The following is a 24,664-nucleotide window of genomic DNA, read 5'->3' on the forward strand; positions in this document are numbered from 1 at the left end:
ACAAGTGCCTGTTCTTGTGTCAGACAGGATCATGACTGCTTGAAGCACTGCTGTCAGTACTGGAGTTTTGGCAGACATTTTTCCCCTCGCTCACTGAAAATGAAGCATGTTAGCTACCATTTCATACAAGGGGGTGAAAAAGGGATTTGAATTTGTTTAGTATTATTCTAGTGAGGAATGAAAATGGGAGGTGTTAGGTAAAGCTAGCTAACTTAGTTATTTGAAATACACAGGGTATGAGAAGAGACTTGCCCTTCCTTCCCCTCTTTCCTCCACTCCCCCCAGTGTTTTTAATGTCTTTCTACAGTAAAGTCAACACCTACGGATGCTAACAGGGGATAGGAGTAGCTGACTTTTGTTTCACTTATTCACTGCAAAGACCTTAAGCTATCCTAGGATCCATACTGCTTTGTATTAATTACTACAGAATGCGTTCCAGGACACAATAACTTGAGTCATTCAGGTTCTTTGAATACAGGGATGATCTAGTTCCATAGAACTGGAGGCAAGGGAAGATTTGCTACTGTTGGTGGGTGAAGAACATGCTGCACAGATGAGATAAATACCCTCAGGATAGAGCTAGGGCTAATACAGGAGGCAAGCCAGCCCTATGGGTGGGGAAGGTGCTACAGGGGCAGCCAAGGCCCACTGCCCTCAGTGAAAGAGCCAGCCTTTTGCTTGTTAAGCATCTGGAGAACTGTCACATAAAGCATTTAGTCAGCCCCATAAGGAAGCATGAACAAAAAATAGCAAGAGTGATTTACTGCAGTTTTAATTAAGACTCTAGAAAGAAGAGGTAAGATAAAAGCAAATTTTAATAAGCCAAGGAAAACTGCTGTGAAGGAAACCTGGTAGGAAGTGCATCAGTTCTTCCCTTGACTACAGCAGGAGGTAACAGAATGCGTGTTGTGAATCAGAGCAGGGGTGTCCACACAGCCCCTGGGGCTGGGACATGAGCCATTAGCGGTTGCTGAGGAGGAATGCAAGAACAAGAGAGATCTGGAGGGTAATGCACTGCAGTATGATGGTTTGTACTGCTTGCAGCTCATTAACTTTGAAAAGGATGTGAGGTCTTCATTAGTTACACAGCCTCTGTCAATTTTTCTTTGATCAATTTGTCCAGTTGCCTTTCAAGCCAACACACCTTTTACCAGCCATAGTACTTTGTGTTACTGAAATGGGAAGAGCTGCCTCATCTTTAGATTTGGGCTGGCCAGCTGAGAGTTTAACACCCACTGATAAGGCAGCAAATAAAACTGCCCCTGATATCCATGCTCGTAACAGAGGCCAAGCCTGTTCCCTCCTTTTACCTTGCTCCTGCTTCTCTTATGGGAACAGCTTTGCTCCTGTATAGCATTTCACATTAAAAATATTCTCTCAAATCCTAGTTCAACATGTCTTCAAATTTCCTTCTTTCAACTGCAAAATTGCCATATCACTGACTTCCCATGGGGATGTGTTGGCAGGACAGTTAAAAGAAAAGCCAAACCACTAAATGTTCTTTTCTGCTTGAAGTCTGAGGGCAATAGGAAAACTGCAACTACTTTCAGCTTAGACAAAAACCCAACAGAGTAACATCATTTGAGTAGTTTAATTACATTACCTCATGCTGAGCAAGTAACAACACATAGAAATTAAATTACTAATCAACTACTTCAGCATTTAAAAGGATAGAAGAACTCTTGAAGTGGCTTATTATTGAAAGCATAAAATCCTCAAGAGATGAACAGACCTGGATCCTGCTATGGAGGCTGCTGTGCTGCTTCCATGAAGCAACAGGGAATTGGCTGTTTCCAACACACTGTGTTTTCTACAACAGCAAAAGCCAGGAATTCTGTTTCTGCCTGTCTCCCTTCTTAGGCCCTCAGCCACTTTTTCCATACTGCTTTCTAGTCCTGCAGGAACTTCCTATTAGTTACAAGTTGTGATGTTAGCATAGAGACCTTTGTGAAAAGAGATTATGAAATGATTCAGACAACACCAAACTAAAGCATCAATCTTTATTTATAAAGTAAATTACAAAATAGATAAGGTAAACTTAGTTAATTTTAGCATCTGAAGGTGGTCTTCATTGAATACACAGACACTGTAGATCAATGCGTTTATCCAAGTAATGGAGCAATTATTGCCTTGATTAGTTTTGCAAACCTCTGACAGGAGTGTTTTAAAAGATCAAGTTCTCCCTACTTTGCCACATAAATTTTTCAAACAATAATTACCTGTCATGTTAATTAACTATTTAATAGCTTGTGAGTTAACTGCAAGCAGCTGCATTGCTTTTGGGCGTTATGAAGGCCAACAACAGTTTGAATGGACATTTTCAATTATTTCATGACAAGAGACAGTTAAAGGAATAACTTCCATTAATGCCCTCATTTTGTGCTGGCTCTGAACATTCATTAACAGCAGTAGTGTTATGTGAGGCAACTACACAGATGTAAACGTGACAGATCTTACAAAAAGATTGGATGCTCCTTATTGCTTATTGTCAGGAGAAGAGCTACAAGAGGCCTGGAGAGGCAGTTGGTAGTGCAAGACTCTATACAATTCTCTTTTAGGGGAAATACACTCGGGACATGACTCTGCAGGGTGGTCAGGGGCTTGTACACCCACATCAAATAATTTCAAGTAAGGTAACTTGCAGTGCCTGGTTGGGGCTGAACTCTATAGCAGCCCATGATAAATGCCCTCACAGAATCACTTAACCAGTTCTCATCATCCTCCATATTAAGTTTTCTACCTCCTATCCTCATCTGTCTGGGACAGGACTAGAAAAAAAAAACCAAACAAAACCCAAACACAACATGCACGTTACCATGGCAGGTCAAACTGTTCATTGTTTAAAACATTTGGTATTAAAAAGCTGAACTTCTTTACTGGCTCAAATAAGTGTAAAAACATATGTGCACTGTTGGCATGGCTGACACAGGCAGGAATACTAAATTCAAACAGAAAACCCTGGAGCAGCAATTTTTTAAGTGCTGCACTCAAAGGTTTTCCTTAAAAAACCCCAAACCCCAAAATGAGTTAGGTGTGCTGAAAAGATTCAGAGTTCAACTACAAATACATTTAATTACAGCGTACAATAAGCTGCACGCACATTACCATGTTTATTAAACAATGACACTTGCCTGACAGGTAGCACACAGAAGAAACACTTCAAAGGCCTAGAGGGAGAAGGCAAGAGGCAGAAAAAGAACATGGTAGCCTAGGGCGAGCAAGAGATTAGCTGAGGAGCCAAAGCTATTGAAGTGGATTGATGTAATGTGTAAGATTAAATGAAAATAACCGAGGTGTCAGATTTCTACTGCATATAAAAGAACCACAGTAAAACCAACAACTACTGCAATCTTCACATTATATAGTGCAATCTCTGACATCAATAACAAGCTAGTATCTCCAAATAAAATAATACATAAAGATAAAACAGATTTCACCAGGAACTAGTAGTGTCAAAGAATTATTTCCCTAAAAAAACTAGGTTCAAATCTATCTCCCAGCAAGCAAACGTGATTCCGCTATATAATGTGTACACCCTGCACCTATGACAATATGCAGCAAATCAAGACTTGCAACTCCCATGTAGCTTAGAAAAAAAAAATTCAAACCTCACAAAGCTCACATGCAAGACACTAAAAAGCAAGTCCCCACTGGGGAATACAACCTATCCACTAGTATTTGTCTCATTGAATGATTTTAAATATTTAAGGTCACCCAATACTTGACTTCCACATATAATTCTTGAATCCACTTATTAAAATAATCTGTTTTCCCTCTTTCTATCAAAGACATTACTCATGGTTGAATCAAGTTTAGACTATTCTGGGTGATTTTAGTATTTTAGAGAAGGGAAGGGTTAAAAAAATAGAAAACAAAAGACAAAATCCTAAGCAGGTGCTGCCAGCAGTTATTCAAGACCTAGCTGGATTTTGTTACAGATTTAAGTTACTACTAAAGTTCAAACGTTTAGGAAAAGTAATTTTCAGTATACTTTGAAGGCTAAAACTGCAGTTGATGTTGCAAATGCATGAGGATCTCAAGAATAACTCACCATTCTGAAGCAAGTTATTTCTATTTTTACTGAATTCTATACAGTTTTAGACCCAAGTGCACAGATAATCAATTATTTATTAGAAACTTTAAGCATATTGCTTTGAAAGCAGTTCCACAATCTACTGAGTATACTAACTCATGCACTTTTAATCACCCTTCCCTTGGTCATTCAGTACTTACTATGTAAGGCCTATGAGTGGTACAGAAGCCTGGAAAAGCTCTAGTGGTTCTATGTCAGAATTCTTTAAAAGACAGTTCCATGAGATTAGTTATAAATTTAACATGACCATGCTTTCATGTGGGAAAATACCCAGCTATTCCTGAGCACAGATATTAATTGATGGGTAACTAATTTTAGTTTATCTTTTGTATTACCAAAAAACCAAACCAACAACAAAACCCAACAATGCATCATGTCAAAACCAGAAGAAAACCTTCTAATGTACTAAGAGCTACAAGGATAAATAAAGATTTATATAGGACAATGCTATATAATCCTTCAGCTCCTCTCACATGGAAAGGGTTACAGGTTTCCATAGGCTACTCACAAGAACCCACACAGACATCTGCAACTGACCCACAGGAGAGATGAGCTTCATAGTCTTCTGTGTGCAGAATTTATGATCACAGGTATTAAATAATGGATTCTAATCTAAAATAAAGGGGTACTAGCTTAGTTTTCCTCTTCTAGCTTTAGAACAATTAGGTCTTCCGCATGTCATGAAACATGGTCAAATATAATCATGTAACAATATAAAAAGTGTTGAGGTCAGAGAAGAGTAAAAAGAGCCTTTTTTGTTTGTTTTCTAGCATCTATGAATGGAATGATTTCAGTTCATTACCCAAAGCCAGAATTTCATTTCTCACTGCAATACTTAATACTAAACAGCAGTTTCTAATCACTAGGTGTTTCAGTCTCTGCTGGACCTCTAATCAGTCTTCGTATTCCCCTCTTCCCCGCAGGACCTTTTGGTTTAGCAAAACTTTGTTTGTAAGCATGTTGTTTTGGATGAACCTCTTCGTACAGGAAGTCGGCAGTTAACTCATCACCATTATCTATTTCAATCTGGGAAAGAAAACAAACCAAACAATGTTTATCATATTCATCTTAAAGACATATTTAAAAACATTTCAGTATTTTGCTGAACCTCTAAATGCTGTATTAAAACCATATGTCCAATAATGATCAGAGTGAAATGTTCTCCAACTTGTGCCTAATGCCCTGAGGAATCCCAAATAGTTTTTCTAGGAATCCGCTATACTCTCACCAGTATTCAGTGTGATTCAACTTACATATATTTTCCTGAAATACAAGTGCAGCATATGCCAAGAAACTTCCTCTGCCCCGAGCTTTAGCACTGTGTACATGTTAATACTAACTAGGAGTATACATTCCACCTGGAAACACGTGCTTATTTACTTACTTCTAAAGTAACTTCCTTAATAAAAGAAAGCAGCGTGAGGATCATTAGAATTACAATTTCCTTTCTTTATTCTCCCCTCTAAAATAAAACCTCTTCATTGTCCCAGTGTAATCTTCACATTTTAACATTTATTTTTTTTCCCCACTAAAACGTGCTTAAACACGTATTGTAAAAGCAATGTGCACACATACTGTTGTCTCTTGAGACAGAAGGGGAGGAGTACAAACAGCTTACACAATTAGCTGGCTACTGCAACTCGGCAACCGTTCAAGCCAGGGAGAAGCTAAAATATGTTTAATGACCAAAAGCAGAGGTTGCTTTGGTTTTTAAAATTTAAGCATAGAATCCTTAATGGAAAAGCTGTTCCCAAGCCAAATCCCACTGCTCTGAATTGCAGGAATTTGAAATTCAGAGAAAAGCTTTGGCCCTGCTCTCCTATGCATTCAACGCTTCGCGACCTGCCAACCATAGCACTTGCCAGGCACAGGATTGCTGTTACAAGCACACACTACAGAAAAATGTCTACAGGAATCTCAGAAGTCACATGGTGCATTTATTTCATTGTAGGAAGGAAATTTCTGAGAAATGATTACATATAAAACCACATAATCTACTTAATTCATGTCACCTCAGTAAAAATAGTCACTATTAACTCTGCTGTTTTTCAGGTATATATTACAATAGATAATTTCAGGTAGACTATTATAATCCCCACAGAAACCCAGCCTCAAAGATTTTCTAAATGTAGAGCACCATTGTTAAGAATGCAACCAGAGGTCACATATTCCACAAATGGACCATTCCTACAGTGTCTGCTCCGGAGGTGAGGAGCAAATTATTGCATAGTAGTAAAACCTATTCAACGTGAAAAGATCGGCTTACTTTTAAGTTCCAGAACTGCAACTTGATACTATTTTGAAAATCCTTAAATAACCTTTGCTTTAAAGAATTCAGCGTTCAACAACAGCAATGAGGTCCAAAATAGAACAGGCCTTTTACTAAGGAATCATGTTAGCTCTAAATAGTCCTTCAAAGTACCCTCAGATGCTCCCTTGATGCACAAGGATATGTTTGCTAAAGCTGTGAAAGTGTAGAAGTTACAAAACGAAGGAAATCTTCCACGATTTAACTTTGTATCTGGAGTTTTATCAGTAAGTATTTGTCATTCAGGACAAACTTGAACAGTTACACAGAACTTTCCCTTGTTTAGATAAGGTGGTGGCAAAGTTATAGTCAGATACTAAGAAGTGAACAGAGGGAAGGAGAAAATACCAGTATACGCGCTGTACTTACCTTTCTAATTATCTGCATCCACAACTGTCTTTCTACAATTTCTAACAGTGGACTTTTGCAACTAGAGTAGAGCATTCGTTCTCGTATACTACAGGTATACCCTGGCATTGAGTAGATGAAAACTGCAGAGAAAAAAAAAACAACCCACAAATCAGACCATAACTATACTCCATCAAAACCTGTATCAGAAAATCATTTACAGCAGAGGCGTTGCAAATCAACTATACAGTCTGAAAGGGAAAAGTTGTAACACTATTCTGGATCTTTCTTTGCTTCAGCAAGTGTTTCATTTCAAATGAGGGATGAGAGAATGGCCACTTGTTTTGACATGAAGACTATCAAAAGGGATAGCTCTCGACTTTCTAAACACAAGGACTCCTCAGAAGTCAGTTTCACAACCAATTGCCTCTGAAATTTATGACCATGCTGACAAGATAGATTACTTCTATGACACATCCTTCTGCTTCAAAATTACTACAGTATGTGAAACAAGCTAATGAAATTTCGTATTGTGAAATTTTCTCATACCTATGGATTCCAAATAGTCTCCTTCATGGGCATGCTTATACAGGAAAAAGTGGTAACGCGCAGCATCCTTTGGAATTCTTTTTGGCAATTCCTTCAGTTCAGTATGAAGTGTGTTGGCCAAAATAATAGTTTCATTTTTCATATCAATTTGCTGTTAACAAAGCAAACCTGAATATAGTTAAGACACAGAAAGCAAGCCAGAGAACATGACAGAATGGGAAAAAAATATTAATCTAATACAGACTGGTAATTTATCAGTGTGTCACCAGCACACACTGGTTAATGTGCGGGTAATCTTTTATACTCACTATTAAATAAAGTGTTTTATACTTGCCAGTTGTACATAATTGATTTTCTTATTTTTCAATTTCTCCAAAGCCTGAATAGCTTCTTTAGCAATAGGGAATGCTACTCCTTGCAATGTCTGATGCTTGGTATCTATACCAACGTCCGTCTGTACCTGGAACACAGGTCAATGGCGATGTGAACAGAAACCTTCACAAGCATTCATTGGGTTTCATATAATAACTGACAATGCATTGCATATGGTTTATACACAGAGTTAGCGATAGCTATTCTGAGAACAAACTACCCTAAACATCATCCCCCTATGCAACAGATTTGCACTTGTTAATGTACAGGTCATGTTTGCTTGCTAACCTGAAAACACTTTCAGATCTCTGAAACAGCTTGTCGTGGTTTAAACCCAGTCAGGTAATTCGTTCGCTCACTTCCCCCCCTTTTCTTGCCCTCCCCCTGCTCTCGGAGGGACGGAGAGGAGAATCGAAAAGAATGCAACTCCCACGGGTTGAGATAAGAACAGTTTAGTAACTAAGGTATAACACAAATCACTACTGCTACCACCAGTGATAATAATGATAAAGGAAATAACAAGGGAAGAGAATACATCATCTCACCACCAGCCGACCGATAACTCGCCCCCCCAGCCCGACCAAGCTCTGACCGATACCTCCTCCAACCCTGCAGTCTCCCAGCCCTTCCGGCTAACTCCCAGTTGCATCCTGGGCATGACGTGCTGTGGTATGGAATACCTCTTTGGTCAGTTTGGGTCAGGTGTCCTGCCTCTGCTTCCTCCTGGCTTCCCCTCCTCCCTGGCAGAGCATGAGGCTCACAAAGTCCTTGGCCAAACCAAAACATCCTTGTTATCAGCTCTGTTCCCGAGCTGAAAGTCAAAACACTGCATTGCACCAGCTACCAAGAAGGAGAAAAATGACTGCTACTGCTGAACCCAGGACATTATCCACCCCTTATTCCATACCATTCACGTCATGCTCAGATCCCACGTTTTCAATATACCATCATTCTTATCTTAGTGCATGGACCAGTCCCTATAAAGCTGCTGCATCCATCTGGTCCATGATGCCAGGCTCCATCTCTTGTAACAGTCTTCCAGAGCAGGAGAGACTGTGTGCAGTGTTCACACTCGTGAATAACTTGGGCAATAGTGTCCATTGCTAAGTCCACCCCTCGATCATGAGTCCATCTCTATGTTGCATCTCTGCTCGGATGGCCTGAAGTGCCATGGGCCCACCAGGCTCAAAATAATTCACTGTCCCCTTCAGCAGTTTCTGCAGCTTGTTGCTGGGGACTCCACACAGCTGCCTTCCATCTCCGATGCTTCCAAAGCACTGGAGGGGCCCAGTGGACTAGATACTTGCCCATACTGTCCCACACACCCTGCCACTCATGACTGTCCAGCCTTGGGGAAAACCTCTTGGTCCCCCTATATTGTCGTCTAACCCCAGACAAGACCCAAACCTGACTCTGCTTAACTTTTGAGATCAGACAAAATGGTTGTGGGTAGAACACAGCCTGTGTGTGTGCCAACATGCTGATCCCCATCACAATCAGCAGGCAGGTCCCAAGGATGCCCAAAGGCCATTCACAACCTCCAGAACTCTCAGTTGATGCTGCTGTACTTGTCACTGGGGCTGGTGTAGCTGCTGTGCTTGCCGGCTCTCCCACCGCCAGCTTCTCTTTTCCTGAGTCCAGCTCTTCCTCCTCTGCCTTGCTGGGAAGTGCTGCGTGGTCTCCTGCATCCTCCTGGGGCTCGGCGGGCGGCTTCCGGGAAACGCTCTCGGCCGTCGCGGGGCTGGGCTCGGCCGCGGGGCTCGGCTCGGCCGCGGGGCTCGGCTCCTCCGCGGGGCTCGGCTCCTCCGCCGCCTTCTCCCGCTGCTCGGCAGCCCCTTCTTTCTGCTCCTCGACCGCCCCGACCTCCTCCACCGGCAGCCGTCCCCTCGCGGCCTCCGGCCCCGCTCCCGCCGCCGCTTGGTCCCCGGGGCCGCTCTCCCGGGCCGGTTCGGCTGCCGCCGGCTCCCGGGGCCGCTCCCCCTCGGCTCCCCGCAGCCTCACGAAGATGGAGAGTAGGGTGAGGGCCAGGCCGGTGAAGAGCAGCCGGACGGCCAGGTACAAGTCCACGGCCACGTCCGTCCCCCCCTGCTGCTGGAGCCCGCCCGTATTACAAGCCATTGCCATAAAGCACAGTGAGACAAGAACCTTAGCCCAGGCCCCATACTTGATAAACACTATCACAGCAAATACCGGCTCTACGTAAGTTACAACATTCTGAAGCTGCGAGATCAAGCAAAACAACTCTGAGAGCCAATAAATCAGCATTGTGGCGAGTGACTATTAATCCAGTCAAATCTGTAAAACAAACTCAACCCTTCGTGCCCCACGTTGGGCGCCAAAAAGAACTGTCGTGGTTTAAACCCAGTCAGGTAATTCGTTCGCTCACTTCCCCCCCCTTTTCTTGCCCTCCCCCTGCTCCCGGAGCGGAGAGGAGAATCGAAAAGAATGCAACTCCCACGGGTTGAGATAAGAACAGTTTAGTAACTAAGGTATAACACAAATCACTACTGCTACCACCAGTGATAATAATGATAAAGGAAATAACAAGGGAAGAGAATACATCATCTCACCACCAGCCGACCGATAACTCGCCCCCCCCAGCCCGACCAAGCTCTGACCGAACCTCCTCCAACCCTGCAGTCTCCCAGCCCTTCCGGCTAACTCCCAGCATCCTGGGCATGAGTGCTGTGGTATGGAATACCTCTTTGGTCAGTTTGGGTCAGGTGTCCTGTCTCTGCTTCCTCCTGGCTCCCCCTCCTCCCTGGCAGAGCATGAGGCTCACAAAGTCCTTGGCCAAACCAAAACATCCTTGTTATCAGCTCTGTTCCCGAGCTGAAAGTCAAAACACTGCATTGCACCAGCTACCAAGAAGGAGAAAAATGACTGCTACTGCTGAACCCAGGACACAGCTAACTTGGCAGAGCCAACAGAATCAGCAGAAGGAAAACTGGCTCCAGCCTCAATGAAGAATCTCCAAGTTAAATTCCGGTATAGATATAATAAGCCAGGAGGAAACAGCTTGATTTTCTTCTGCTGTGTTAGACTTTTGAACCGACAATACTTCTCCTAAGCTTTGTTGTATCTTTAAAAATTTTAGACCAAAACGTGCAAATATAATTTCTAGGGAATCAAAACTCTCAGAGGAAGAAAGAAATGGTATCTTATAAAACAAACTGATCTCCTTGAAGGAAAAGCAAAGCAACTGCCTTCCCTCCTGCTTCAACACCCTCCCCTTAAAAGCCTGTACCAAAAGGAGAGCAAACAAAACAAATGAATGAAGTTTTAATTTTTGAATTCTAGGTCTAACAAAAAGCAAAAAGTCCAGGGTAACTGCAGGCTAGACAATTGTTCCTAACCCAGCTGTGTTAGCCACAAATGCTGTGAGAAAAGTACAGTTACTGTCAGGCCATTTTGCAAGAATTTATGTTTATCTTAGCATTCATGCATGAGCTCTGGCCTCCAGCTTTCCAAAGTCTAAACTTACTGGCTAAGTATTAGCTTTTGAATATACTGACTTTCTTTTATGATTTTATAAATACATTTAGCACTGGTGATGAAGCAGCAATACTCCACGTGTGTGAAATGGGAAGTGTGGGTCTCAGATCCATTAACTAGATGTTCAGCTTCAATTAGAGATGCTAATGAAATATGAAACAGACTGATAAAAGAATAAAAACCAAAGATACCTGGGGCAACACTAAACCATACTCTACATTTTAAGGAACAGCTTGTCAGCAGCAAGGGAAGAGAAGGAAAAGAAAGCTGGTGGTAGAGCTTACTTTTGTATAAAGATTGACAAATTCATGAAGAAGGTTATAGAAAAAGAATATTTGCAGGATATATCTGCATAAAAGCCTGATTAATAAATACAAGCATCACAAAATAATAAAGTGTAATTAAATACCATACAAGCCATATTAAAATATAAGCAGGAATAAACCCAAACATAAAAAGGAGCTGCGACAGGCAAGGGAAGAGAGTAACCCAGCATAACTCCACAGTTAGGAACATGAACAAAATCCATTTGTCTGTACCGCAACATGTTTCAGACCACTAAAGCAAAAGAAAACCACCAAAGTCACTTAAATATATTTAAACTCACACTATAAGATTTGTTAGTGCTGAGTGGAGGAGAAAATGTAAGATGAAAATTCCTGTGAGTAAGTGTAAAGTAGCGTACACAAGAGGAACAGAGAACCTCTCTTCTCCCTGTGCTGTGATGGAGTTAGCTAGCTACTGCCATCCGGGAACAAGACCTTGCAGGTCACATCGAGTATCTCTGAAAATATAAGCCCAGTGGCAAGTCCTGGCAAAAAAAAGAAGCCAAACAAACCCCCAAAAAACCCAACCACCCACAAGTGAAAGTTTAGGAATTCCTAGAAAAAGAGTAGAGAACAAAACACATTGTTACGCACTGTAGGTACCAGTAACATGCCTGCATCTTGAATACCACATGCAGTTCTTGCTTCCCCATCCCTTCATCTCATAAATTAAATAGTAGAACTGGAAAATCACAGAGAAAAGCAAAAGGATCAGAATTATGGAGAGCCTTCTTTAGGAGGAAGAACTATCTGGATTAGGACTTTTCAGCCTGGAGATACCTGATCAGGAATACAACAGAGGTCCATGGGTATAGAATCATTCAATATTGGAAGGGACCTTCAAAGGTCACCTAGTCCAACCCCCCTGCAATGAGCAGGGACATCTTCAACTAGATCAGGTTGATCAGAACCACATCCAGCCTGGCCTTGAATGTTTACAGGGATGAGGCATCTACTGTCTCTATGGGCAACATGTTCCAGTGTTCCACCACCCTCACAGTAAAAAATTCTTCCTTATATCTAGTCTAAATTTACCCTTGTCTAATTTAAAACCATTATCCCGTGTCCTAGCACTACAGGCACTGCTAAAAAGTCTGTTCCCATCTTTCTTATAAGCCCCCCTTAAGTACAGAAAGTTATAATCAGGTCTCCCCAGAGCCTTCTCTTCTCCAGGCTGAACAACCCCAACTCTCAGCCCATCTTCACAGGAGAGGTACTCCAGCTCTCTCAGCATTTTCTGGTCTCCTCTGGACCCTCTCCAACAGGTCCATGGTTTTCTTGTAGTAAGGACTCGAGAGCTGCACACAGTTCTCCAGGAGGGGTCTCACCAGAGCAGAGTAAAGGGCGAGAATCACCTCCCTCAGCCTGCTGACCACAATTCTTTTGATGCAGCCTGGGATACAGCTGACTTCTGGAATACAGCTGACTTTACCAAAGGGGAGGAGGAAACAGGAATGACTTACTGACTTTTCTTTGCCTTCCCTAAACAATCTGTAGGGATATCAGACTAAATAGTAGATAGCAGGCAGTGGTTCTTTACGTAGTACTTTGTCAAGCTGTGGAATATACCGCCAACAAAAACTTCATGTGGATTTAGAAAAAAAGTAATGGATGAAAACCCTATTAAGAACAATTATATAGTAAGATGTCATCTCTTGCTCAGGCAGATCCCTACCTGCAAATGCTGAGGCAACAGAAGAGTATTATAGGGATTATAGCCATCTTGCCCTGCTTTTACACCCTTCCTAGATTTCTGCTGTTGTTCACTCAGGGACATGACAGCAAATGAGGTGATGCTTTGATCTGAGCCAGTAAAATATTTCTTAGGGTAATTGTGAAAGAACACATATATGGAAAACTTTTTTGTTTTAGATCAGAAAGTTTTTAGCTCCCCAAGTCTAATTACAGGCTTCATAATGGTGGAAACAATGAAGACATACACTGACTTAGGTCATTTCTTGCAAGATGCTTCAAACAAAGCCCAGTTTATGTATCTCTGAAAAGTGCAGCTACTGCTACTGAAGTTTCATAACAGCACATAATGCTAATACCACAAGTGATCATTGGTTTGGTGAAGGTTTACATTCATTACTCTTTGGGGGTTTTTTTGAAGTTGTTCAAGTAAAATGCAGTGTGTGGTGATGCTGAACGCATTTCTACACTGTGTGAAAACAGACATGGAAAAAGCAAGACACCATTGGGGGGGGGGAACCAAAGAACAACAAAATTGCAGCAAAAGCACAGTAGAGTGAAAATGTAAGAGAAGATACAGAGCTGCATTTAACAAGATGGCTTGCTGGTATCCAGCTGCAGAAACAAATTATACTTCAAACACGTGTACCACAGCTGTAAGATACAAGCCTGAAGAACTCATAGATCAGCACATGACCTATTTTAATACATGTCTGAACACAGACAGTGATCAGGTGAAGGAAAATGTGAGAAAAGAACTCCTGAAACTTTTTGGTCACTATCTAGCTCACAAACACCAAATCATTTGGTTAAAGGCATTTGTTAGAGGTTTTTCTATAAAGCATTTATAGCAAAAGCAAATCTGTCTCTTAAAGGGACTACCTACTTGTTTTGGATTTCTGTTTTATTTTTATTGGAACTCCATTCACTTCCTCTCAGTCTTAAAGACAAGTGCACTGGTGCTGGAAGCTGAGTACGTTTCCTCTAGGAATAAGGCTGCTGAAATACTCCTGACAATCAAACACTGAACAGTTTCTCTTTTATGTTTTCTCTACAATTTCTGCCACCATGGGAAATGCATGTGGGCAGTCACAGAACGGTTTAAGTTGGAACCTTCTGAGGTCACCTTATCCAACCACCCTGCTCAACCAGGGCCACGTAGAGCCAGTTGCCCAGCTCTCTGTTCAGATGGTTTTTGACTATTTCCAAGATGGAGACTCCACAACCTCTCTGGGCAACCTGTGCCTGTGCTTAGTCACCCTTCACTGTATTAGTCACCCTTCACAATACAGTGATGTTATAAGAATGTTAAGGGCCAAAGCTGCAACAATTAATCTCTGCAGTTGTGAAGCCTCTGACTCAGGCACTAGGCCCTGCAAACTCAGCAAAATCATGTCACTTCAACTCCAGCCACCCTCATCTTGCAGCCTCAGCTCACTGAGGAAAAAATTATAGTCTCATCCACTCAAACTTTCAGTCACTGTCCACTTTCTGTTCTGCCCTTTTTGCCCTAGAAAGACTTTTTTCCTACAATGTGTTTGGGACTCTGCACCCAGTTTCCCATCCACGCTCAAAGACGTTGTAGGTACCTCATTAATCTTAATTTGTCGAAGTTCCTCTTCTGCTGCAGTCAGAGGTGCAGGGGAGGATTGTGATATCAAATATTTTTTATATCCATTCAGTGAAACATCATCCTGAAAGCACAAAATTAATCATTTTTTGATACTAAAAGTTTTCTTCAAAGATGTGTGCAGTGTTAAAAACGCCCTTACCTCCCATACAGTTGTGGTCATTTTATTTGAATGGATTACAAGTGTAGGTGCATCTGCAAGTTCAGCTCATTTTCTTGCACAGCAGGGCCCACTGGGCTGCTCTTGTACCTAATTATACTGTGGGCAGCATTTCCACAGTCAGTCCCCAATTACTTTGCTAATTCAAAAACTCCCATTAATGAAGCTATTCAGCCTTCTTGGACAAAACCCCACAGAACTGCCACAATTTAGTAAGTATCTAAAAAATGCATCTATTTTCTTATAAGATCTGAACATTCAGACTGGCAGCTTATTGGTAGTTTTTGACCTAAAAATGTGAGACAGAAATGCTACCTTAGGACAGAGAGTAAGCACATGATAACTGCCAATAATTTAGGATGCAACATCACAGAAGTGATGAATTCTGATAAGCTGATAAGCACTTTACTGAACTCATTAATACTCAGTGTCAGCCCTGGTCTTCTCCAAAGAGATTGATACCAGAGGCAAATACTGCTGCAGTTTTACTATTAAGGTGGTCAATCAGAAAAGGGCAGTACTTAATGTAACCATATGAATGTGATTTTATACTCAAGTTCTGAAGAGAAGGAGAAGGCTCCTTCTTGGCTCTTCCCCTTCTGGAAGAGGCAGACCTTCCCAAATACAATTTCCAGTGCCAATATTCCATCATGCCTTGTTTCAGGAGCCCAGAGGTATACAGGTTAATACATGTGAAGTAGCAGAGGGAACCACAACCAGGTTCCACAAGGATAACATCTGGCTGCAACTGAACTATCCAGGTGCCTAACAAAATACAGAGTAACGCACTGGATGCTGGTAAAGATTCTGAGTGGCATTTGCACCTTGGATACCTTGAAGAAGCTGTGATTTTTACACAGATGAACATTAGAAGCCAGCTACAATTAACAAGGTTTCAAAGACATACAAACGAACCAACATAGACATATATTCAACTGTAACATAATGACCTTGGAAAAAGTGAGTTACATTGAATCTATGCTCTTAAGTGCCCCAGGCACATTCTAAACTAACAATAACAGACAAATGCAATGCTCCTTCCTTACAATTTAAATAGAAGCTTAGACTTGGGCTCCGAGTTGTAGGGCTAGATACAAGTTCTACATATTATATAGACTCCTAATAGTTTGGTGCAAGTGAACAAGAAAAAATAATAACATGACCCCTACCAATAAACGTTCTTAGCAAATCAGCTACCTACTTCTCTAGAGTATCTCAGCCTCTCCAGAGAGGTTTGTTAGCATGTTTGTTTGGACAATGAAGCCTCCATCATAGGTTAATGCTGACTATAAAAAATTATTTACTCAGCAGTGGAGTTAGCCTCATATCCTTATGGATTTGTATGTTCATCACAACAGCCCATGTCTCTTTCACGCACACACCCACCCCCAACAGTATTCTTTCCCATATCTCCAACTCCTCCTCTTCCTTTAGCACCAGCTCCCTGTGCCAGTAATGGTGGTGCTTTAGTTCAGATTTGTGCATATGAGGAACTAATTAACAGGCCAAACTGAAGATAACTGCTGCAGTCTCTCCATCTTTGCTGAAGAAAAAGGTAATGATAATTTGGATCTCTACGTAATCACCTGTTTTCATGAAAGCTATAGGAATTCTGTATTTTTGAGAACTCTAACTTGTACGTTTTTAAAACTGGCAATTATAAAGACCATCTCATGTCTCCCTGACAAACAGGCAGACATCACAAAGACTTATTTCCCAAAGAAACCTTAATCAAAACAGAGCAGAAACACCACAAACTCATACCAGTAACATCAACTACTATATTTAGTGTCTAAAGTCAGTCTGCTGACTATCAAAAGAAAAACATACCTGTACTGTTCCAAATACTTCATCCTTAATGTGACCACCTCCAAATTCTTTCTTAAGTGTTGCTCGGGTTGCTGCATACAACATTTTTTGACGAACCTAGCATATAACAAAACAGTGCTGGTTTGGTTTGGGTTCTTTTGGGTTTTCTTCTTTGGTGTACACAGAAAACCTAACATGTTGGTGTACCAAGTCCATTAACAAACATTTCTCTTGAACAAATAATTTAAGTGTTGAAACTGCATTATGAAGTTGTAATTCATAATAAAGAATAAACTCCATGGAATGAGTTCTGGATCATAATACTAACACATACTATGAAATTCTGAAAGGCATGATGACTATGCATTATTATCAAAGTAATACTAAAACTAAATTGAACCTTTAGTAAGAGTATGAGGGGTTTCTTCTAGCTACTCCAGATAGTTTTTGTTCAATATGGAGTGGAAAAATTACATTTCCTAGGGGTAAAGATCAAATGAAGTTTGCTTCCTATCAGTTTGTGTCTAACATAGTCACTTACTCCTCTCTCAACAGTCCCATCTTCCCACCTTATTCCTGTCATGCCATCCTCACCACAGTACCTCACATCTTCCACCTAACCTCTTCTGTGCACTCCAACTCTTGGTATCTTACTATTTCCCAGCTGCTAGTGAAAGCAGTAAGAATATTGGAAAAGCTTTACTTTCTGTCTTTCCTTATCTCACATTTCCAGAACCTGCATACAGTATCCTAGTTTCTCCTAGAAATCCTTTACTCCAACCTCAGTTCCCTCCCATGTTCTCTAACTACTGACTAACAGTATATTCTGTGGCAGGCCACAGATCCACAGGTGCCAGCTGGGCCGCCAGCAAGCCAAACAGAACAGCTTGGGCTCACACTATAATTTTCTCTCTATAATAACACCCACTGAGATTTCTTTCCTTCCTTCTTTCTTTCTTTCATCCTTCTATGAATTTTCATGAAACACTGACAGAAAGATAGACAAACATGGCAAAAACATTGTCTTCTCTCCTCCAATAAGGCTAGAAATAAGGCTGGATTAGTTGCACGCCCTCTAAACCCACTGAACTCCTCAATCAGCTTCAAGAAAGAGGTTTTCCCAGTTTTCTTGGGGGAAAGTTAGGAGAAGGCTGGGGAATGCTTCATTCCTTGAATCCTCTTCCTTCACATCTAGGATTCAAATCAAATGGCACTGTTGAAAAATCATTAACATGAAATCTCTGATGAACATTACTTACAGGAGAGTGATCAGGTGACCATGCAATGAAGATCCATTCATATCCTTGAGCATTCCGAGAATCTAATCTGTATAATATATAACATGGTTGCTTGTCTTCAAGGAGGGGAAGGACAAAGGAATCATAATCCTTTTCCCATGATCCAATTGGCTGCCTAGAGGATCCCACAACAAGCTGTTCTATAACCAATAACCAAAGCTACAGGTTAGCAACAGTACAGTTAATGCTGTTTTTCAAAATTAGCAATTACAAATAACAATCAGTCACTTCGTCTTTCATAATGATGTCCACAAGAATGGAAGTCAAGAACAGTCAGTATGGAAGCAGATGAATTTCTGCAAAAGCTGTGCATGTTCAAACCCTAACTCACTTTAACCCAGATACAAATAACTGAGAAGTAATGGGCTGGCTGTCTTCAAGTTCTTTGATCTGATGGGATAAGACTGATGCTATATATACACAGAAGAGAAATAAAAACCCTCTTCTCCCAGTTAATTTTTAAATTGGGATACTTAAGTAGAAACAAGATGAGAGTAAGCTTTTAAATTTTAGAATTATTGATGCTCTTGCTATAGCATATTAGTGTTTGTACTCATTGTAAGGAATCAATAACCCAGTTATATAGTGAAAAGAGTTTGGAATTAATATGCTTGCACTAATCACTTTAACTGGACTATGTAAGTAGATAAACCTCTTTCTAACACAGCTTCATAACTGGTCTCTTTAAATGACTGAAGTTGTTTATTATGTATAATTGGCTTAAGTCTGTATAGAATACTTCAGACGAGATTTAATTATGTGAACAGCTGTAGCAGCAAGATTTTCCTCTTATTTATAAATCACATCTCCGCTTCCAAGGGAAAGTAACAGTATGGTGTATTTCAAAACATTTATCAGCTTCCCAATAGACAGCAGCACCCACAACTAAAACAGAAATACCTTGTTTAAAATTAAATCCTACAACAGTCTGAGGACCACCATAGTAGCTAATAAACAAAGTATATTTCGAGAGTCTAGAACCTAACTTGTAAAACTTCAGACAACAGTATACACATGCCTCTACAGAAAGGCACTCTATCACAGCAAGTCACAGAACACAAACATCTCAGGGAGAGGGTGCTGTGCCCTTCTTTGAACTAGTGCAAAGTAGCTAAATTGTACACCTAGACCACAGTACTCAGAATGTACTTGCCACTTCTGAACTCTAGGTGGCTTTATACTCACTGGGTTTAAGATGGAAAAATTCAATCAAAGTAACGCTATTGCCCAGCAGCAAACCTCTTCTCCTACTAACTCAGATTACCAGAACTCAAATTGACAATTATGTTGACTAAGGGCAGTTGCTGAAAGCTCCTGTAGAGAGATGATGTAACCATCCCTCTTCCAGTGTTCTGGGAGTTTTAGAGGTTTATTTCTGAACTGTGAAAATAGTCTCAAAGACTGGATTCTGCTTCTACATAGAGGCAAAATGCATATACATATACAACACAAAAAGGAAAAATAAACGACATGTCTTCCATTTGCATCATTTCTAGGCTTCATTTCATATTACAAAGTAGAATACATACAAAAGCATATTGCTTTACCTTGCCTAATAGGAAAAAAAAAAATTCAGCGCTTTGCCAGCATTTTCTACTTTGTGCTAGTGAGACTTTACCATAGTGACCTGCCTATAATATTACTATTTCTATTTCCTTAAGGAAAACAGTACTAAAACGTCAGAGGACTTTCTAAGAAAAGCAAACACAAGGTTACCTAACAATAGACGTATGTATGTGTATGTATGTTAGTCCAGCTAACATGTATTTCAGTGTACTGTAAGTGCAAGAAATCTACCAAGAACAAAAAACTCAAGGTGGGCATTTGAAATACTTCAAAAGATGGACAAAACCATGAAGTGTCTTATACAGTCAACCATCAGCGCTATCAAAAAAACAAAAAAAAGTAACTATGCATTCTATCTTGCAATGTTTGCATTCTTGATCAATTGCCAAGAATTTCAAAGATCAAACTCAAGTTCTGCAAGAAATTATTAATTTTGCATTTATACAGATACATGAGATTTAAGAAACCCTTTTATCTTGGAAGATTTGTACAAAGTTAGATTTTTTGAAGATACTTTCTATGTAGTCAGATTCCTACTTCAGCATCTGCTTTAACAGAGCTTAACTGAGCTTTCTACATGCAGCAGATCCCAGTATAAAAGGCAAATAATATTTAGACTTCATCTAAAGTGACTAGTTGCTCTGCAAGAATCTCTCTAATGAAAGTAACCAAAGTGCCAAAACACGACACAAGTGTGAATTTTCTTTTCCTTACTTTCTTTAGTGAGAAGATAAGAGTAAGCTCATTCATACTACTCATATAAAATGCACAGCAGTTATGAAATGATAAGAAAACTTCAAATTCAAAAATACAGTAGCATTGTACCAAAAAGCTTAGCATCTTAAGATACACCTTCTGTATATGAAGGACCTTAGCAATATTAAGTTTGGCAAAATTTTCTTTTTTTAAGCAATTGTGCTTGTAGGTCACTAAAGCAACTAGGAAAATATCTACAAGAATCAGAGAAAAAGATTAAAATTTGACTAACCATTGTCAATGACTATTTTTAAAAGCCTGTATTGTCCATTTCTGGCTCCAACAAAGGTGTCTTTAACACTTCCACTAGCTGAAAAACATAAAAGTAACCAAATTAACACATTTCACTTCCTAGGACAAAGAATATTCACAAAGGTAAGAACAACACTGGAAAACTGTACACTGGCCCTTCACTAGAAAGTTGGACTGAAAAGGAACATGGGTGTTATGTTCCCTCTATGCTGCACACTGTTCCTGCCAGGGTCATGCACAAGGAGATGACAGGCGGTATTACAGACCAGCCCTGCTTTCTAGCATACCGTGTGATTTTCAACATTGTGAAAGCTAAAGGTGACATCATATCATCACTCTCCAGTTTCAAAGTTAACACAGCAACACAATAAAAATATGACACATCTCAAATTACAATAAGCTTCATGATGTCTGCAGGCTCAGTACAGGCTTCCAGACAGAACCTTTAAGCCTGCCAGGAAAATGTTAGAGATTGTCTGGCAAAAGTGCCGTTTTTCTCCTGAGGACACCTCTCTGGAGAATACCAGTGAAGGCTGCCACTCAGTGCTTGATTTTTCACATCACATTATCTCCTTGTATGCATCCTGATGACACAGTTCAAATCGTGACCTATCGCAACAGGATACCTTATAATGAATTTACAGAGTAACTAAAACCATTTTTAAAGTCCATAATTCACACTGACATTACACCGCAAACATGGTAAGATTCATTTTCCTAAGCAGACTGAAGACCTGTTCTTGACTCATATGAAGATCATTCCTATCTCACTGCTTTGCTTGATAATCTGGGTGCAAATCAGTTTAATTATACCATAGACAGGGGGTCGTACAGCATTTATGGAAGAACAATTATTGCAAGCTGGTCCTTTAAGTAATCCCACAGCACAGAGCGTAGCACCAGCAAAACAAACACCAAACGAGGAAACAAGTAAAATGGATTATTTATAGTCAGATTGAGGCCAACTGAACAGATGGTCAGATGGTATCCAGCAACACTGCTGCCCATACTCAAAACATTTTAAATATATGTCCATTTAAGTGATGCCCAGGCCCATTCTGAAATTCCACAATGGTGTGTGGGGGAAAGGAGGTGTTAAACAAACTGAACTACACTGGGTTACCAGCCCAGCCGCGGATTCATCCCACTAACCAGTGCAGACCCTCACTGTAACTTGCTGCCAGCTTTTCACATTGTCTCTGCCAGTCCCCACCATTCCATCAGCACACAAACACTGTGTCACTTTCTAGACCTTTCAGTTCCCCCAGGACCTTTTTTGTTGTTGTTGTTGTTGTCCTCTTCTTGTCTATTTTTCTGTTCTTTATTCTCTCATTTCAACCTACACACCAAAAGAAGACAAACACAGCAGCCCCTGCACCAATACCAGAACTGTGACAACTCCTGAAGTAACATTTTGAGACATGACATTAAAGAAACCATCTCACTATCAAGTGAGCTATGGTTTTTTTTTCTCATAAAGGTTTTAAATTCACAATAGTAGTATTTTATATATAAACTTTCTGGAAAGACCTACAGAATTAGAAGTTGGGTTTATTTCACAAATAATTTACAGAGAATATTATTTTTAAATTACTTAAAAGACTATGAACATATTCTAGTGTATTTTCCTACAGCTCAATGCATTCTGCAACTTCCTACGCTATTTATCTGCCCTGGCCTTGTTTGAAAGTCCAATCCTTTGAGCAACTGCCTGGTACATTATCACTGGCTCCATGACTTCATTTCTGTTTCCAGAAGAGAGCAGCCCATGCTGCCAAATCTTGCAATTGTTTATGAGTGACAGTGGACTGTTTGTAGCTAAAGCCAGCCATGGCACAACAAGTGCTATTCCTCTTCCAAATTGCAGAAGCGGATGCTTTGTGCTGCAAACAGGACTTCTGATTAGTGCCTGCAGAGGCAGGATCCATGCAGGAAAGCTGCAGAGTTCTCTACAGCTTTCCTCAGAGGACAAAGATTCTCAAAGACATGAAGGAGAGCAGCAGAAGCAGCTTAACCACTCTTCTTGCTTGTGGTAAGCAACAGGATATTCTTGTGCTCCTCCCTCCAGCTTTGCCAGGAGAACAAGGGAATGAAGAGCCACTGTTAACAGTTTTCTCCAGCCTGGGAAAAAAGCTATCCCAGGTGCACCTCTAGCCTGAGAAGCGTTTAACATTTTGAAACAAGGAGCAAAAAACAGCGAAGACTGGCATGCAAGGGATGGAAGAGAAGAGAGGTGAAAGGGTGCAGACCCAATGCAGCTAATGGACAAAAAGGGGAACAGAGAAGCAGTAAAGAGCTGCCGTGTCTAGGACAAAAGTCACCTTCAGTAATAACTATGGGAGAACAGACAAAGTCACTGAACAAGCAGACTGCAGAAATCTGCAAAACCCGACTCCCCCATAATCCTGCAGTATAATCCCTGTTTAGCAATTCAGTGATTCGGGGGGACCTGGTAATGCTGCGAAACAATACTCTGTCTTCTAATTGCTCTTCGCACCCTCCAAAGCGTGGAAACACGGGGGAAAAAAGGTTCCCCCACACCTTCCCCCTTTGCGGCCTCCAGCGACAGGGTTTTTCAGTGGGCTTTCCTACTCCGGGACACACAGTTCTCCTCATGGCTCCCGCTACAACGGACCCGGCAGCGACCCTCGGCATCTCCCGTGCTGTGCAACCCATCCCAAACCGCTGCGGCCACTCCGAGAGGGGCGGGAGGTGACCGCGGAGACCCCGCAGCCCCGGCTCCCCCTGCCACCGCCGCGGGAGAGCCTGCGCCAGGGAAGCCACCTGAGCCAAGGGAAGGGGGGTCTCCTCCCCATGTGTGGCTTTCCGCAGGCAATACTTTCCCCAGGTGGGCTCCCAGCCGCCCGCCGGCGGCCAGGCGCTGACAGCCGCGCGGCTGAACCCCGCAAGTCTCCGCCTGAGTCCCAGCTGAGCGGCGGCCGCTCGGAGCAGGAGCCAGCAGCAGTTTCCCACCCCTCAGCTCGCCTCGCCTCGCCTCCCCGCCACCCCGCGGCGCAGAGGACGGGCTCCTCCAGCACCGAACAAAGACCGCGCCAGGGGACAGAATTCCACCGGGAGCGGCCCGTTAAACCGACCGCCTGCCTCCGCGCCGCGCCTCGCCCCGACCCGCAGGGAAAGGCGCTCCTCCCGCCCACCACCCGGCTGGCAGGGGCACAGGCGGGAAGGAGCCCGGCTGTCCCGGTGGGCACCGCGCTGCGAGTACCTTGGATACCGGTCTGGTGGGACATGTCGCACCGCCGCGCCCCGGGCAGCACCGCCGCCTCACAGCCCGCCCGGCCCGGCCCGGCCCGGCCGCTCTCACGTGATGCGCCGCCGCCACTCAGCGGCCGGGGGGGGAGCGCGGCGCCTTCCGGGACCCGCCGGGCCGGGTAGGGCCGGCCCTGGCTCCCCTCTGCGCTGCTGCTGCCCCCTACAGCGGAGACCCGGTCGGGTCGGGTCGGGTCGGGGCTAGCCGGCCCCAGCGTCCCGCCGCTCTGCTGCTGACCCCGCACAGCTGAGACCCCTCCGGCCCGGGGCTCCCCTCTGTGCCCGCTTCCGCGCCCGCTGGGGGCGTCTCCGGGCTCTTTAAAACAGGGATGGCGTGCAGCCCTCTCCTCTCCTCCGTCCTGTCTGTCGCCTTACCACCTGCCGTCCCACATAGCCGGCCCTGCGCCCGGTCATCCTGGAGAAAGGGGGAAGTGTTGAAAAGGAACTGAGGTGCATTGAGTTATCTCTGGGAGTCTGTTGTGGAGATCTCTCCTTCCAGCTTGGGGCAGCAGGGAAGGAGCCACAGAGTGGGACGCAAGGCTGCCTGTGTGTCCTGTCACTTTTGTATCAAACAGTCACCTGGAAAGCAGCCCAGAACCACGGCTGCTTGAGCTCAAGCCCCTGACAAGGCAATCTTTCTGTGTTAACTTCGTATTATGTGCTACTTGGTGGCACCTGATCAAGAGAAATAGTGAAGATTTCTTCTCTTTCAGCATGGATCTGACAGTTGAGATGCTCTTCTG

The 24,664-nt window shown here is 42.3% G+C and overlaps 1 protein-coding gene across 2 annotated transcripts; it reads right to left on the reverse strand.

Annotated features, from left to right (window-relative positions):
• Positions 1-1,986: 1,986 nt before the first annotated feature.
• On the reverse strand, positions 1,987-23,954 carry TWF1 (twinfilin actin binding protein 1). Of its 2 annotated transcripts, XM_062612659.1 has the most exons (9): positions 23,878-23,954; positions 20,635-20,712; positions 18,042-18,220; positions 16,804-16,899; positions 14,769-14,877; positions 7,633-7,754; positions 7,299-7,449; positions 6,771-6,892; positions 1,987-5,119 (listed from the first exon to the last, which is right to left on the reverse strand). In XM_062612659.1, exons 1-9 carry the CDS (start codon positions 23,900-23,902, stop codon positions 4,949-4,951), a joined length of 1,053 nt encoding a protein of 350 aa, XP_062468643.1. In that variant the 5' UTR covers positions 23,903-23,954; the 3' UTR covers positions 1,987-4,948. The 2 variants fall into 2 exon arrangements, with proteins under 2 accessions (XP_062468643.1, XP_062468651.1); XM_062612667.1 differs by lacking the exon at positions 14,769-14,877 and having other exon boundaries at positions 7,633-7,758; positions 23,878-23,952.
• Between the last annotated feature and the right edge of the window lie 710 nt (positions 23,955-24,664).

This window comes from Pezoporus occidentalis, unplaced genomic scaffold (genome assembly GCF_034315485.1).
Source record: "Pezoporus occidentalis ecotype Australia unplaced genomic scaffold, CSIRO_AGI_Poc_V1 ctg100, whole genome shotgun sequence".
NCBI classification, from domain to species: domain Eukaryota; kingdom Metazoa; phylum Chordata; class Aves; order Psittaciformes; family Psittacidae; genus Pezoporus; species Pezoporus occidentalis.